Consider the following 17,435-nt stretch of genomic DNA (forward strand, 5'->3'; position numbering starts at 1 on the left):
CATCCATAAGCAAGTTTACAAGTTTTTTTCATCAAATCATATTTTATCTCCTTCCCAGTCAGGTTTCATTCCTGGTGATTCGACAGTAAATCAGTTGCTCTGTATTTATAATGACTTATGCTCATCTTTTGATAATGGAGTCACAACCCAGGCTGTGTACTTTGATATATCTAAAGCTTTTGATCGAGTTTGGCATAAGGGACTTCTTCTGAAGTTAAGAGCGAATGGCATACGAGGCAAATTACTTGACTGGTTTTCCGATTACCTCTCTAACCGTATCCAAGCAGTTGTTATAAAGAGTGATAAGTCTGATTACAAAGGAATACCCGCAGGTGTTCCTCAAGGCTCTGTACTTGGTCCACTATTATTCCTTATCTATATCAATGATATTGTATACGACATCCATTCAAACATTAAGCTATTTGCAGATGATACAAGTATGTCCTTAGCACTAAATAACCCAAACATCCGTGCACAAACACTCAATTCTGACTTAGAAAAGATAGATTCTTGGGCTAAGCGATGGAAAGTCAAATTTAATGAGGGGAAAACAGAGTTATTAAATTTTTCTCGAAACACTGACACAATTTTACCTCTTACTTTTGGCATCACACCATTACAAAGTACAGACACACATAAACATCTAGGTGTCATACTCCAAAACAACTGTAAATGGGAGGAACATATTAAAAGTATAATCAATGCTGTAACTATGTTGGTTTCTTGTCTTAAGACGTATAATAGGTAGGACCACTTAAATTTTGAAATTCAACATATCTAAAAACTAATTACACCATTGGAAAGAACATAAAAAACTAAGTTCACATGCAAATTTTCATTGCATTATACCCAGTAGTTTTTAAGAAAACGGCGTCTAAAAATGTGCAAAAATGACGCGTTTTGACAGATTTAACAAATTGCTATTTTTAGACTGTCACAAAATTTTAAGATGAAGACTTACCACATTGTTCTTTGCTGTACTTGGTTCCACCAATACCTAGTTTATGCTGAATTTTTTCTGGCCTACTCAAGAACATGCTTAGAGAGAGACAGTGCCTTCAAAATAGCAAAATATTCAGTTTTGTCAAGTGTCGAATGGCCTGATTTCACAGTGATAACATGCTGACTTATAATGCTGATATCTCAGAAAGTTTTCATGCTACAAAAACATTTCAGATATGTGCATGTTCAGAAAAGCATGTAGAATACAGTTTTTTGGAAGACTTTATGCTATCAGAAATGCAAATAACAATGAAAACAGTCACAAAGTATATGGTTTTTAGTAACAAATGAGCAAGTTTTTTACAATCATGATGATACTATGCTGTCAGATATCACCAGAGTAATTGTAAATGTGCATATTTGACATAACAGAAGTCCAGTCATTTCAGCATCCTTGATTTGCAGTTCCCTTTCTTTTTCACTCAGTTTTGCTTTAAGAAATGACGCCTCCTCTGTCGTTGTTCTTAGTTCCTGTGTGATAATGTCCTCATTTTTTTCTTTGCTGCATGCTGGCTCTGGGTCTGAAGTAGGAGGTAGCTGTTTGACAGTTTTTTGCTTCTTCCTGCTGTCTCTGATGACCTCTGCACTTTCAAAAGGAAGTTCTAAAAAATCTTGAAGTGCACTCTCTCCCCCTGGTTTACTTCTGTTTTTACGCAGGCGAGCCTCATCTGCTCTGAGCCTCCCCAGTTTTAATTTGAGCTGTTGGGTTGGTGGCAAATCTCTGACCAGGTGTCATTTATGCAATGTTGCATCCTTTATCCTCAATATCCTAGCTAAGTGACATACTTCAGACACAAGACCAATAGGACAACTGAGTAAAGCCTCACAGTCCTCTACAGTTCCTTTCAAAAGATCTGCACGTGTAATTCCAAACTTCTGACAGGAGGGGCCAGGGAAGATGCATGAATCTTTCCTTTCTTATAAAAAAAACATTCAGCACCACTGATCGTTTCACACTTGCTGAATTCCTTAACTATTGACACCACACGTGGAAAGGTACACTCTGGGAACAATTTGTGTAGAAAATGTTCCATTTCCCCCCAGGTTTTGTTTTCTTGATGCTTTAACATATTTAACTGCATCAAGAGTTTGTTGTTGGATGGAACCTTGGGTGCTGATGGTGGTCTTCCTCGTCCACTGTGTGCAACAGTCACCCTTAAGGCTTTATACTGATCATCATCTGAAATACACAGGCATGAAATTTGAGACAGCTCTAATGCTTTAAAATACTCTTTTTTTTTCATTTCATAGATGCTTTTGCATATATATCATTTATATGTGTGTGTGCATGAGTGTGTGATGAATGTGCACTGATACATGATCTACTAATTTCATTACTACTCCACTGTAATGGTTTCAATTAAATTGATGTAAGTTTTATGTAACAACATAGCTTAAACTTATTTCATGTTTACTAATCATATAAGTTATTTATTCTTTACATCATTTACACACACACACACACACACACACTAACTAATCCATACTCAGGCAACCTCATGTATGCAGTTCAACAGACACTAACTCTGTGCATACACTCTTAGTATATAAGATACATACTAATGCGCGCACGCACGCACACACGCACGCACACACACACACACACACACACACACACAGACGCGTGAAATTGTCTTGGCGTTTGATGACCAGAACAGAAGTGGAAAGATACACGTGTTCCCATGCTGTCCGACGTCGGTCACAATATTAAACCATCAGTCCGCTCTCACTAACTCAAAACCCTTGTACAACAAAAAATTACTGAATAATCTGACACTTCATCTTCTAGATACAGCTGTCGATCGCGGTAAATTTTTGAATAAAAGATCATAATTGTGCTAAAAAATAACGTGACTGACGAAGCGTTACTGTTCCCAGTTACACATCAACACTGCTGAAGCAAAGTTGTTAGGATTCATCCAAACCCACAAAAATATAAAAAATATGATTTACATTTATTTTCAAAATAAACATATTGAAAAAAGATTTGCTTACAAACCTGTAAGTTGGCGTGTTTTCCATTCTTCAAACGATGATGACGAGCAGACGGCTTCGATCGCCGCCATGGTCGAGCAGCGTTGCGGGATCCGAAATCGGTCACTCGTTTTTCTTCCAAAGCGCGTTCGAGACCCTCTCTTTATAGAAAAAGCCATGAATTGCACTTGAAAGTGCATAGTTTAAACTTTCTTTTCTTGTAATTTGCTCGTGATTTGAAACACTGGTTCGTATGTTATAGGGTCGCAAACATCAGTCTCACACTTTAGCTGCGACTTTCAGATCTACTTTCTGTGAAAACCCCAACAAATTTCTAGCAGATCAAAACTTGAGAATCCTGGCTTGCCAGTGACATAGTTTCTAAATTTATACATGGCCAAACAATGCAGCGCGAAACGATCGAGTGACACACATGTTATTCTGCTCGCGCGGCAAGCACGGCGGAGTCTGTCACCGCAGTAAAAATCGACGCGACACCCTTTGTGTTTGAACGCCCGGCACATACCAGTTTGACTCGAATGATAAAAACAAATACCACAGGAAGATAGATGAAAGAATGAACTTTATTCCAGTATAAGATTGGTGTCATTTAAATAAGTTTGGTAGTGAAACGAGCGAGTTGAAAATGGTCAAATTATGGGTCTGGACTGCGCTGTTAACCACAGCCACAGTGGCCGCGGACCGACCTACGTATAAGTACAAGTTAAATAGGAGAGCATTAGAAATCATGTACAAATCATTCATATTACCACATTTTGACTATGCTGATATTGTTTGGGATAATTGCACAGATGCACAATCAGATTCTCTGGAAAATTTACAGCTTGATGCATTAAGAACCATAACTGGAGCTGTTCGTGGGACAAGCCACCAAAAAATATACCAAGAATCAGGGTTCTGTACACTTAAGGAAAGAAGGAAAAGACACAAACTTGTGCATTATTTCAAGATGGTTAACGGTCTATGCCCTAACTACCTAAATGGTCTTGTTCCTGGTCTTGTTTCAGACAATAACCCTTACCATAGACGCAGGTCATTGGAACGCACCGTACCAAGATTTCACACCGAACTCTATCGGAAATCATTCATACCATCTACTACTTATCTCTGGAATTCTCTACCTGATTATGTTAAAACCAGCAATTCCTTAAGCCAGCTTAAACATTACCTATGTGCTAACGATGCTGTAGTGCCTAGCTATTACTACTATGGTAAACGGAAGGAACAAATCATTCACTGTCGACTTCGTCTAGGGATTAGTGACTTAAGAGAAGATATGTTCAACAGACATTTAATAAACGACCCACTTTGTGCTTGTGGCACTGCAAGCGAAACTGCTGAACATTATTTATTATTTTGTCAAGACTTTCATATGGCTCGGGCAAACACAATCTTAAATTTATCTCCAAACTACATTCACGTTAAAATTCTGTTGCATGGAGATCCTGTTCTCCAAAATCATACAAATATATTCATATTTCAAACTGTCCACCAGTTTATCTCCGATTCAAATAGATTTTAGCTTAGAAAGTATTGTGAAGAAAGAATACAACATGATTCTATTCGTAAAATATATGTTGAATTTTTTGACTGACCAAATATTCAAGGTGAATGGATTGGCCAATGATCTGTTAGAATTTCTCCTCTCCCCTCTGTTCCCCCTCCTCCACCACCTTACCCTCCATTCTTCTAAATTTTCTTCTTCTTCTTCGTGTTTTTCTTCTATTAGGCCAATTACTTTGGTGATAACAAATTTAATCTCATGTTAATATTGATATTAGCATTATTTTACTATATTATGTACTGTTTGTTTATTTGTTTTATTTCATCATTACATTAATTACTGTTTATGCATGTTATTTCATACAAGTCATAATATGGTTCATCTGCCGTCATGATAAAATTGAAGTGCAACGTTGTGAGCACAGTATAAGCTTTAAGCTTGTTGATGCTCTTTTGTCATTCAATGCATTGTAATCATGTGTATTGTTGAATAATTAAAGTTTATTTAAACCAACACACACACACACACACACACACACACACACACACGAAATCAGAATATATGATCTGATGTAAGTAACTAATGATACTGTGCTTCTATAATGGTAGAATGTATTGTAAGAATGCAAATCTTAATATAATACCAATAACAGTTACAAGTACAAATTTGATACTTTAATTTTCAAATCTTTAAATGTTTCTAATGAACAATATACAATATATATTTTACATGTATGTGTAAGTTTGAAGTCCAATATTTCTCTGATGGACACTGATACTGTTGACTCAACTGATTGATTTCATATTCATGAGTCTATGAGTATGACTCTTGGCATGAGACCGATCAATATTCTATGTACACTGTACATGCATAATACTTATAGATAAATATATTGTGTGCATCATGTAAAATTACAGAATGAAAAAAGGTTGAATTGAAACAACAAAAGCTCTCTCTTTAAAAACATAATTTCATACATACTGTATCCAGCACCATCCTGGGCGAACCACAGTGATCAGAATATCACTGCCTTTTGGTACAGCAATGTACAATACTTTTAACATGAGACAGACTACAGTCTGCTACACTCCCTCCACTCTTTCACTAGGCTTCACTTGCCCCGCCTCTTCAGTGGTCTGGTGGCAGGTACAAGCAGGGGTCTTTCTTAGCCAGTAATCCTAACACTGGTCAGTGTGTGTGGTGACCTGTGATTTCCGCTTGTTTGATCTCCACCCTCTGGGCTGTTTATTTAGTTTCAGACACAGTGCTTTATGCTCCATTTGTGATGGGATCTAAAGCATGAATATAAAGGGGCCCTACCATCTAACAACAAGTAATGATGGCTCAGACAGGTGTAAATTTGTGAACGTGTACAAATGAAAGCTGCTTTTTTTTTTGCACTGGATAGATTCATAATATTATTTTTATTGTTTGTTTAAATAATGAATCTGAGAAAGGTTCTTGTCATGGATTCATAATATATATTGCTTGCTTGTTTGTTTAACTTTAAATAATGAACTTGAGAAATGTTCTACTTCGAGTCAGTAGTGGCTAATGTACGAAGTTCCTGATGTTAAGTTAGAATCAAGTTTGAAATTTTATTTTCATCAATTAAGATTGTGTCTTTTTGTTCACAATTAAGTAATCATGGGAAAGGTCTTTATACTAAATTATAGAGACAACTAAACTTTCTGTTTCAGTCCAATGAATGTTAAGTTATGCTAATCAGTGGCCATAAATTTATTAACCATGAACTTGAATAAATTTCATTAGCACAAGTTATACAGCACATATAATAATAATAATATATATATATATATATATATATATATATATATATATATATATACTTATTTTTCTATAGCCATGCACTTTATACATGCATCACACATTATAAACTACCTTGTAAATGCCTAGTATATATCTAGAAAACACCAAGGCCCCCTTTGGGTTTAAAAACCAACTGCATAAGTATGACAGGGTGAAATACATAAACCTTGTAAATCACTAAATGCCCATCCCCCACTTTGAAGAAAAAACAAGAACTAATGATAATCAGTCTGCTAATTTCAGTAATTAAAATCTTGTGATCATGCTGCTTTTTAAAAAGTAGTACCAATCTAAACAGACAGGAATAAAGAATAGAACACTTGCAGTTTGCATGTGATGTTGAAAAATAATATGTCACTGAAAAACCAAATAGTGCATGATGATGTTGACATTACTTTGTGATCCAGTGTCTTGTTTCAGTAGCCGGCGGTTTGTTCTATATCTCTCTCTCTCTCTCTCAGAAATATCTTAATAAGTGTACTTATGTACGATGTGTGTGTGAGAGAGAAAGAGAGAGAGGGGCGTATGGGGTAAATTGTCTATACTTTGGTACTGAGATTTGCTTTTTGGCAGCAGCACATGTCCAACATAAAAACAAATACTTGCATCTAAAAAAAAAAGAAAAAAAAAAAAAGAAAAAAGAAAAAAAAAAAGAAAAAAAAGAAGATAAACTGGAAGGCGCCACACAGTTCTGTTCAATTACTCAAGCCAGTCAAGGAGGCATCACTGTGTTCGGACAAATCCATAATATAATAAATGTATGTCGGTGGGCACTTACACTGTTACAAGGTGATTTACACTGCAGTATCTGTCAAGTCTTAACTCATAATTTGTCCACAATGAATATTAGATATATCATTCATACTGTAAAATACTTCATAATTCATTTATTCATGAACTTTCTTAATGAATTTCCCATTTTCTATTCAAGAGGGACACAGTTTTATTTGTATTTCTTTTTATCACAACAGATTTCTCTGTGTGAAATTCGGGCTGCTCTCCCCAGGGAGAACGCGTCGTTACACTACAGCGCCACCCTTTTTTTTTCCTGCATGCATTTTTACTTGTTTTTCTTATTGAAGTGGATTTTTCTACATAATTTTGCCAGGAACAACCCTTTTGTTGCCGTGGGTTCTTTTACTTGCGCTAAATGCATGCTGCACACAGGACCTTGGTCTCAACTGAATGACTAATAATAAAAATAATGGTAGTATTTATATAGCGAATGACTAGCGTCCAGACACCCTCTCAAGGTCTAGTGGAGGGGGAGAAAATATCGGCAGCTGAGCCATGATTCGAACCAGCGTGCTCAGATTCTCTCGCTTCCTAGGTGGATACGTTACCTCTAGGCCATCACTCCACTTGACAATGGCTTCAGCTGTATAAAATCCATTGAATATCAATAAAACTGACAAAAGTTCAAGTTGGTATAATTTCTACTAGTGGGTCACGGTTAAGTATGTGTAATTAGATTTCTTTTTTAGAGACAATTTAAATTACATAAAAAGTTATGGTCACAACTGGCATGCATTTTGCTTGCAGTTTGCAAGCATTTTTACAGACATATTTTAAGACGGCAGTATTTAGGACTTCTACCCAATTGAGGATAATGGCAACTGTGATGAATGTTCAATTAGACTGGGGACTATATGATGAAGCTTACACTGCACTTCCTTTCATAATATTATATATTATTTCACAACATGTATCTGGTACCAACCAGGAGTTTTAGTCAGGAAATTTGAGTGACCCTCTCAACAGGTTCAAACCCACATCCTCCCAGCCATCAGCACTGGCGCTTTTTCACTTCTAAGTTGGATTTAAAAGTTTGCTATAATAATAAACACACATATATCTGGGAAAGGGTAATGACACAGATTCACTTTGTTCACACACAGAAGTCAACAAACCATGACAGGTAAGGCTGAATAACAAATCAATTGTAATTGAACAATGTTTTATGTGTAAAACAAAACAAACAATAGCAACAACAAAATCAAAAATGAGCTATAATGAAAACAACAATGACAACAATTGAACAAAAAACAAACAACACACACAAAAAACACACCAAAAAAACAAACTAAAAGAACTTACATCCTCCTCCTCCTCCTCTTCTTCAGTTTTAGCCATCTCCTGCTCAATGGTGGCCTTCTGTTTCATGCGTAGCTGGTGAGATGGAGAACTGGAGTCGAACCCTGGACCATCTTCAGCATCACTTCCCTGGCTGCTGGACAAACCATCCTCCACGGTTGGAAATCCTGGGGTAGAATTTTCTCCATCTGATGTCACGCTCTCCACTTCCACACTATCACACTCTGTTGCCTCTGGTGAGAGGGTGAAAGCTTTTCTGCCTTCATGCTGGCATGAGTCTGAGTTGAGAGGGATTTCAGTCAGGGAATCTTCACACACTCTTTCTTGGGCAACATGTCCATTCAGATCATTGAGAATTTTCTGGTGAAGAACTTTTTCAGGAGAAGGTTCACGTGAACTGTCTATAGAATTGCTTCCATGGCTGTGCAGACTGTTGCGCTTAAGACTTAGAGAATCATTTGAGCTGGAGTATGCCAATCGCATGCCTACATAAGAGTTTCCATGCTGAACCCGGGCATATTTTACATAATCATACTCATTCTCAATGTCTACGTTCCTTCGCACAGGCATTAGTACCTCCTTTTTCCCTGCTTCACTTAATTTTTCTGCTTCATGCTCTTTGATCTCAAGTGCTGATTGTGACTGACAAGAAGAATGCTCTCCACATCCCTCAGTCTCTCTCTCTGAACTGGAGCCATCTCTTTTTCCTGTCTGGTCATGAATTCTTCGAGCAAGACCTGGTGACTGCTTCAGACTTTTTATTTTGGGTTTGATGGAATGGGGTTTCTGTGAACAAGCTCCATTGTTGCCTTCGTAAGTTTTTACTTCTCCAACAACAGGAATGTTGTTTCGGATTTCCAGGCTGTTCCGTTTCTTTGATCCATTGGTTTCTTCCTTAGCTCCAATATTTGTGCCTGGATGTAGGACATTCTTCCGTCGCAAAACTGCTGAAGAATCTTGAGCAGATGGATCTGACACAGTTAAACTCTGCAACGTCTTTTTGGAAAGGCTAGCATCCGAATTTGTACCATCAGATCCTCCACTGTTTCTCTTCCCATCTCGAGATCGTTCTCTTCTTCTGTCTCCTCCGCTGACAGCTGGTGAAACAGATTTGGAGGGTGAGCGAGACAGTTGCTCTCTTGCTTCTTCTTCACAATCAGTATTATTCCTCTTTGGCACCTGTTTCATTCTCCAGCTGGCATAGTGTTCAGACAAAGGCAGATCAGATGCTTCAAAGGTCTCCATTTCATCCGGTGGAAGGTCATTTTCAAAATCTGGCGGGTATGAGTCTGTACTGTCTTCACTGCCTCTGCGGGATAACATACTTGTACTAGTTGTGTCCCCTTCTTCCAGAAGATTTTGATAAGAAATAGAACTAATCTCACTGGCATGACGTGAGTTATCTCCTCCTAAATGGACTTCAATACTGAAATTATCCCCACCATCATCCAGAGTAGACAACACAGACTGGTCAAATGTCTGTGACTGGTTAGGAGGTGAACTTCTACCACATGCTTGTAACTGGTCATCTTCCAAGCCATCATTATCAGATACATTATCATACGAAGCTCTCTCCTCCGCATCTGACATTTTCGGGAAGTTTCTTTAGATCAACCTGTTGGAACACACAAACAGAATAATCACTTGACACAAACTGCATTGAAAAATAGTGTGCGCATGCACATGTATACACATACATATAAACTCACCCATCCCGCACTCTCACTCCAATCTCCACACACAGGGACATAAACATTATTTAGCTTTACATGTAGTCTCACCATTTTGGATTTTTAAACAAAACATCTTCATGAGCTTTCATGCTGTAGCATTCTCATGTTTACAAAAACTTTGTTTTACCGATTTTTTTTCTTTCTTTTTTTTTTCTTCTTTTACATCATTTCTGACCCATGACTGACTGGTGGGACTACTAATTTGTGGGACTTGTAATTTCAGAGCTTGCCTTAGTCTTCTGTTCGCTAAAATCTGTTAAAACTTGTACAGGAATGGGAAAGGAGGAGTTTGTATTATATATGGAATACAAATTTTTTGTCTGTGTATACATGCTCACACTTCTCATTCCCATTCCCATGTGTACTGATAGTAATACTGGATTTCATGGACAGCTTCGACGGGCGCAATAGCCGAGTGGTTAAAGCGTTGGACTGTCAATCTGAGGGTCCCGGGTTCGAATCACGGTGACGGCGCCTGGTGGGTAAAGGGTGGAGATTTTTACGATCTCCCAGGTCAACATACGTGCAGACCTGCTAGTGCCTGAACCCCCTTCGTGTGTATATGCAAGCAGAAGATCAAATACGCACGTTAAAGATCCTGTAATCCATGTCAGCGTTCAGTGGGTTATGGAAACAAGAACATACCCAGCATGCACACCCCCGAAAACGGAGTATGGCTGCCTACATGGCGGGGTAAAAACGGTCATACACGTAAAAGCCCACTCGTGTGCATACGAGTGAACGCACAAGAAGATGAAAATGGACAACTTTGAATGCAGTTGAAATCCACATCTGGTAATGAAAACATTGAAACTGAAGACCTTAAAAATATCCAATTTGTAACCAGTAGTATCATGTAACCAGTTGCATCAAATTAAAAAAATCATGTTTGATCCCAGATGGACTGAATAAAAACAGAGAAGACTTCATCTGCAGAAACTTGAAAAACACCTGCAGTTTAATTGCAAATGACTGTTTCTCTCAGCTGCTGCAGACAGATCATAGATGTAGCTGAGCTGGCAGAAGTCGGCATAGATCAAAGGATGCTTGAGTAAGCTACTGAATGCAAAAACAGTCAGCCAGCTTTATTACTTTTTTTATTCAGTTAGGCTCTAAGTCTAACAACAGCTTTACTTCACACCACACTAAGCCCAAACAGGAAGACTATGGAAGTCGGTGGAAAATGCACAATGTTTAGCCATTTGTATATTTTGTGTCCATTGTCCATATCATCAACTCTTTCAACTAGCTGCCAGTTGAACTTGTTTACAATTTACAACTTTACAACCAAAAAATGAAAACAAAAGTGCATGCAATGCTTCTCCAAGTTCCTTCTTCTGCCATTCTACATTGTAGTGGGTGAAACATACAACATCACTTATCATTATGATTATTAAACAAGAGGCAAAGCCTTCAATTCAAGACTCACTTGTGCTTCATGCTTTATCCAGTAAAGGAATCACAAGGGAAAAAAAAAGAAAAAAAAAATGATGAAAAAAAATGTAAAAAAGTGTTTTATATCAAATATGATATAATTATGAAATAAGCTTCAGAGAAAAACAGAAGAAAAAAAGGATGCGAGCGGGATCGAACCATGCATGTTCAGTTCTGAAGCTAGCAGACTAATCCCCATGGCTGTGAAGCATCTGATGTAATTCGACAAAATTTAACATAGCAATGGTGGTGTTTTCTTCTTTAAGCGATAAATAGACATCACTGTATTAGGTGTAATAATGCCGTTCAATTCATTTTCTTTGTGTGTTTTATAATATCTCAATTCTTTTATTTCAACAGTAAAAGAGAAGACGCTGCCATCGCTTCAAGTACATCGCAACACATGGCAGATCTCTAGATCTGCATGAACCAGTCTACAACAGGCTGAAGGAAATGACTGATTCAGTTTTTGTGTTCATTCCAGTTAATTCAGTGTCCACTTTAGAATATCTATATGCAGTAAACACATCAATGGTGTAGTTAGTATCACTGCATGTATTCTGTCAAGAATTTGTGTTTCTTTCATTTTAATTGTGAACAAGAAAAACAAGGTCATGTCTTCTTACGAAACACACCCTAACTTGCAGCAACTCAGTCTGAGTGGGAAGCAGTTTTTAGAAATTTCGGATTTTGGAACAAATCTCAACAAAATAAACTGTTAATGATTTGGAAATACAGCTTAATTCAGGAGACTTACAACATAGTATTACTAGTATGACTGTGATTTGTGTGAAGATTTTTCTTCGAACTATGTTTAAGCCAAAGTTGGTATTTTCCAGATAAAATGGCAATGTTAAAGTTTACCACGGACACACAAACATACATACACATACACACACACAGACAACCGACACCAGGTTATAACATAGACTCACTTTGTTTACACAAGCGAGTCAAAAATAAAAGAGAATGTTATAATTTTGCATAAATTGCATCTTGTGCAGGCAGAATGTGTCATAAAGGAAAAAAACAACAATAAAACAAACCCACAGTCATTTCATTATGGAGTGGATAAACGGATCTCAGTCATGTATAGATGTCTGGCAGCCAGAATAATCTCAGTCATGTATAGATATCTCTGGCAGCCAGACTACAAATAATTATCATTTAATAATTTAAGATGTCTGATCATTTTAATCACAGCATGAGTAGCATACATATAATTAAAACAGTTTTTGATCTATTCTAATCACTACATACACTGACATCAATATAAGACTAAAGTCACTTACACTAGTTACACTTACAGTGTGTCAATGTATGTCAAGGATGGGGACTTGATCAGCTTTATAAACAACATAATAAAGTGTTTAAGGGCATGTGTCATTTGATATTTTGTCAATAATTATGAAAGCGAAAAACATCAACAAAGCGAAAAACATCAACAAACAGCACGATATTCTTTACTGGCGATTGTAGGCAGTAAGAGCTAAACTTTGAAAAGTTAAGCACAGATTAAAGAGACCAGAAACAAAGTGAAGCAGTGGCCAATAGCAGCTATTTTTATATCCAACTTGGAAAAACACATATATTTTACAAACAAAAAAATGGCGAGTGGTAGTGAAAAAAAGAAAAGAAAAAAAGCAACACCACAAAAAAATAACACCCAATGCCAATGTACAGGAGGCAGCTATCAGCACATAGAACTGCTGTCATTCTGAATGATGTGTTGATGACTTCTTATAACTATCAATATCATGTGCACATAAGCATGCCAGTCAAACCTGTAAGCTGTGCAGATCAGATTACAAATACAAATAAACATTCCAAAAACTAAATAAGCTACTAAAGGATGTTGCACAACATTGGAAGGAGACCATTATTTTAGGAGACTTTAACTATCCTGAGGTGCATTGGCAACTAGACATCAGTGAAGCTGGACCCACCCACCCAGCAACAACCTTCCTGAAAGCTACAAAGGACGCTTACCTGACACAGCACCAGGTATCACCTACAAGATTCAGACAAGGTCAGAAGTCAAATGTGGTTGACCTGATCCTGACAAGTGAAGACGGGATGGTGGAAGAAACAAGTACATAGCCAGGTCTAGGCAAGAGCGATCACTTCACTCTGCTGGTCACGTTGTGCCTTGCTCCAAGGAAACCAGACAGGAAGCTGTGTTATAAGTAATATAACTATGCTAAAGCTGACTTGATTCCCTAAGAAAGGAACTGCAAAACACAGACTGGGTAAAGGAAATGGAAGGTCTTTCAGTTGAGACAGCATGGTGTCTGCTTAAAGGAGAGATACAAGAAGCGACTGAGAAGGCAGTACCAAAACAATGGCAGGGTAAGAAGGAACAAGTGGATGGACAGGGGTACACTGGCCTCAGTTCGTAAGAAGCACCAGCTGTTTCGAAGATGGCTGCAGACAAAGTTGGGAGAAAATTACGCTGCCTATGTCAAAACTAGGAACAAAGCATCTAAAGAATATTGAAAGGCCAGGAGAAAGCTTGAGGAAATGATGGCATCTAAGGCCAAGAAAAACCCAAAGGCCTTCTGGTCATATGTGAAATCCAAGACAACAACAAAGGCAGGAGTGGCTGACTTGAAATGAGAGGATGGACGCAAGACAAAGACTGATGAAGAAAAAGCAGAGCTACTCAACCACTTTTTCCAGAGTGTATTCACAAAAGAAGACGATGGCCCCCTTCCTGATCCCCCCACATACAAGTACAAAGAACCCTTGCTGGACATCAACATTGAGACAGAGGAGGTGGAGAAACTACTCAGGAACCTGAAAACCTATAACTGTATAAGGCTGCTGGACTGGATGGATGTAGTCTGCTGATACTGGCAAAATCATCAGATATCCTGGCGAAACCAGTTACCAGTTACTCATCCAGCTATCCTTGAAAATGTGTGAGGTCCCAGAAGTTTGGAAAAAGGCCAATGTCACACCCATCTTTAAGAAAGGCAGTCGACTGACACCTGGAAACTATTGCCGTGTTAGTCTTACTTGCATTATATGCAAAGTGATGGAAAACATCGTGCAGGCAAGGTTAATAGGAAATTTTCTTCCTAAAATTACGTTTAAGTAACATACTTACCATGACCCACTAGTGCAGACTCCGGCAGGGGTCTGACTACTATCCACCTATGCGGAGAAAACAAAAGTAGCTACGGCCAATAACCTCCTGGAAGTAGATAACCTCCCCTTTGCCCCCCTGACTAGCGCCCTCTTTTTCCGGCAAAGTGATGGAAAACATCATGCGGGCAAGGTCAACACACCATATGGAGACAAATGACCTGTTATGCAAAGAGCAGCACGGATTTGTAAAGGGGAGCTCGTGCATTACCCAGTTACTAGATGTTCTTGACACTTATACTGAGTCTATAGATGCAGGCGGTAGCGTAGATGTAATCTACACAGACTTCATGAAGGCGTTTGACTCAATTCTACACAGACGTCTTCTCTTGAAAGTTGCAGCACATGGTATACAAGGCAGGGTACTTGGCTGGATCCTATCCTTCTTGACAAACAGAACCCAGAGTGTAGTGATCAATGGATGTAATTCTCAACAGGCAAGGGTCACAAGCAGTATTCCACAAGGATCAATACTTGGGCCAACCATGTTTGCACTGTATATAAATGACATCCCAACAGTGTGTAGATGTTCAGTGGGGATGTTTGCTGATGACACTAAAGTCTATAATTGCAGCGACACAACTGAAGCAATAGAGGCACTGCAGGATGACCTTAACAGTCTACAGGAATGGTCAGACAAATGGCTTCTGCATTTCCATCCAGATAAATGCCATGTCCTGAAACAAGGGACCAAGAAATCTGAGGCAGTGTACAACATGAAAGGGACTAGGGACGAGGAGGAGCACAATGTCCGGCTACAAGAGAGTGCAGTTGAAAAAGACCTGGGCATCTTCATCGACAAGGACATCTGTTTCAAAGTACATGTTGCTAAAACAACAAGAAATGCTTAACCAAGTGGTGGGAATTATTCGATGAATGTTCTATTTCCTAATCCCAGATCTTTTCATTCAGCTGTATAAAAGCCTCTTGCGACCAATTCTTGAATATGGACACTCGGTATGGCAGCCCCATCACAAAACATTGTGCACTGAAGTTGAGGATGTCCAGCGTAGAGCCACTAAGCTGTTGGCCTGCATCAAAGATAAACCATATAATGAAAGACTGGCCTACCTGCAATTACCAAGCTTTGAGCACCGAAGGAAACAAGGTGACAAGATTGATGTATACAAGTACCTACATGGTATGTACGATACAGACAGACCTCGCCTCGAGCTAAACACGAGTCGGGACACCAGGGGGCACTCACTGAAACTGGCCAAGGGTAGATGCAGGCTTGCAGTACACAGCTGGTGCTTCTCCCAGAGAGCTGTGAACACCTGGAACAGCCTACCTGAGGAAGTGGTCACAGCCCCATCAGTCAACAGTTTCAAAAGCAGGCTCGACACTTTTTGGAAAGGCAGTTCAACTGTCTACGATCCAGTTTGTCTCTGGAAGTTTGTAGGCATTTTAATACCCACACATGCAACAGTAACAGTAGGAGCGTATGGACCGTGTAAAGGCCAGATAGGCCTACACACTGACTTTGTCAAGTTCAAGTTGATTCTGCTGGTCTTTCAAAATGTGTATGGGTCTGAATACATGTCTGTGTCAGTGTGTATGCTAACATATCTGTGAGCATAGACATGCATTTTTATATTTGTGTGTTTTTATATATATATGTGTGTCATGTATCATAGTGTGTGTGTTGTGTGTGTGTGTGTGTGTTGTATCATATTGTATAAAAATCAATTTGCTGTTGCAATGGCTTCATGTGTGATATTCAGGCCGCTCTCCTCATGACAGTAAGTCACCACTGTGCACTGCTGTTCTTGGCAATATCCACAATTTTCTCCCACAAGTCTGAGTAGTGTTCACAACAAGGTGTAGACGTTCACTCCTCCAATCATACAGAGGAGTGGTGGGGACGAAATGTGGATATAGCCCTGTCCATAAAAATTGTGTGCAACTGTGTAAACTTGTGTTACCATCATGAAGGATTATGCTTCTGCCTTGTTGTGCGGTTCTTTAACATTCCTTATGTGTATGCTGCATATAAGATATTGGGTTCTTCTTCTTCTTTCCCTTCTCTACCGCCTACATCATTGTAGATTATACATAATTTATTGCATAATCTGAAAGTCTAGCACCCAGACCACCAGTCTAGTGTGTTTGTGGCTGTGTGCGCGCGTGTGCGTGTTTGTGTGTGCTTCAGTGGCTATTTGAACTTGATTTAAAAGATGATTGCGGGAGCCTCTGAATAAGAAGATCCTTCGAACAAGCGCAAAAAATAAATGATCTGAACCAGTAAGTCCCCGGTCATATGGGTGATATGCCTATTGTCACATTGTGATCTTGCAGCGTTGTGGTAATTATGATGCAGCAGTGGACACATCACCCGTCCTGTGAAAAGGAAAAAAAAACACCATTCCTTTGAAACAAAATACAACCACAGCCCACACTAACAACAACTAAATCATTGATATTCGAGTTCCAATATCATTACCTGCTAAAGATAGCGAGAACCGAATGAGTTGTAACGATTAATCATGTCCATGCACTGCTGGAGAAGATGTCAAGCAGCAGACATTGTAATAACTAGGAGTCACTCAAAATGTTCTCGAAAATATGCAAACTCGATTCAATAATTTTAGATACTACAAAGGATCAATATATAAAAAATAACATTAAACGAAACAAAGAATAAATGAAAACAAAACATGGATAAATTTTGTATTTTTCAATTGTACATCGGTAAT

At 38.5% G+C, this 17,435-nt stretch overlaps 1 protein-coding gene across 8 annotated transcripts in view; it reads right to left on the bottom strand.

Annotated features, from left to right (window-relative positions):
• Positions 1-17,300, bottom strand: part of LOC143297390 (uncharacterized) — a 142,243-nt gene extending 124,943 nt beyond the window's left edge. For 7 of the 8 annotated variants that reach the window (XM_076609719.1, XM_076609718.1, XM_076609720.1 and 4 more), the window contains exons 1-2: positions 17,183-17,300; positions 8,429-10,040 (exon numbers count right to left, since the gene is read on the bottom strand). In XM_076609719.1, coding sequence (XP_076465834.1) covers positions 8,429-10,015 — 1,587 coding nt within the window. In that variant the 5' untranslated portion in view covers positions 10,016-10,040; positions 17,183-17,300. Of the gene's footprint in view, positions 1-8,428; positions 10,041-15,946; positions 15,966-17,182 lie in introns of those variants that run through there. The other variant, XM_076609713.1, reaches the window with a different exon arrangement.
• Positions 17,301-17,435: the final 135 nt, after the last annotated feature.

Source organism: Babylonia areolata, chromosome 22 (assembly GCF_041734735.1).
Source record: "Babylonia areolata isolate BAREFJ2019XMU chromosome 22, ASM4173473v1, whole genome shotgun sequence".
Lineage (NCBI taxonomy): Eukaryota > Metazoa > Mollusca > Gastropoda > Neogastropoda > Buccinidae > Babylonia > Babylonia areolata.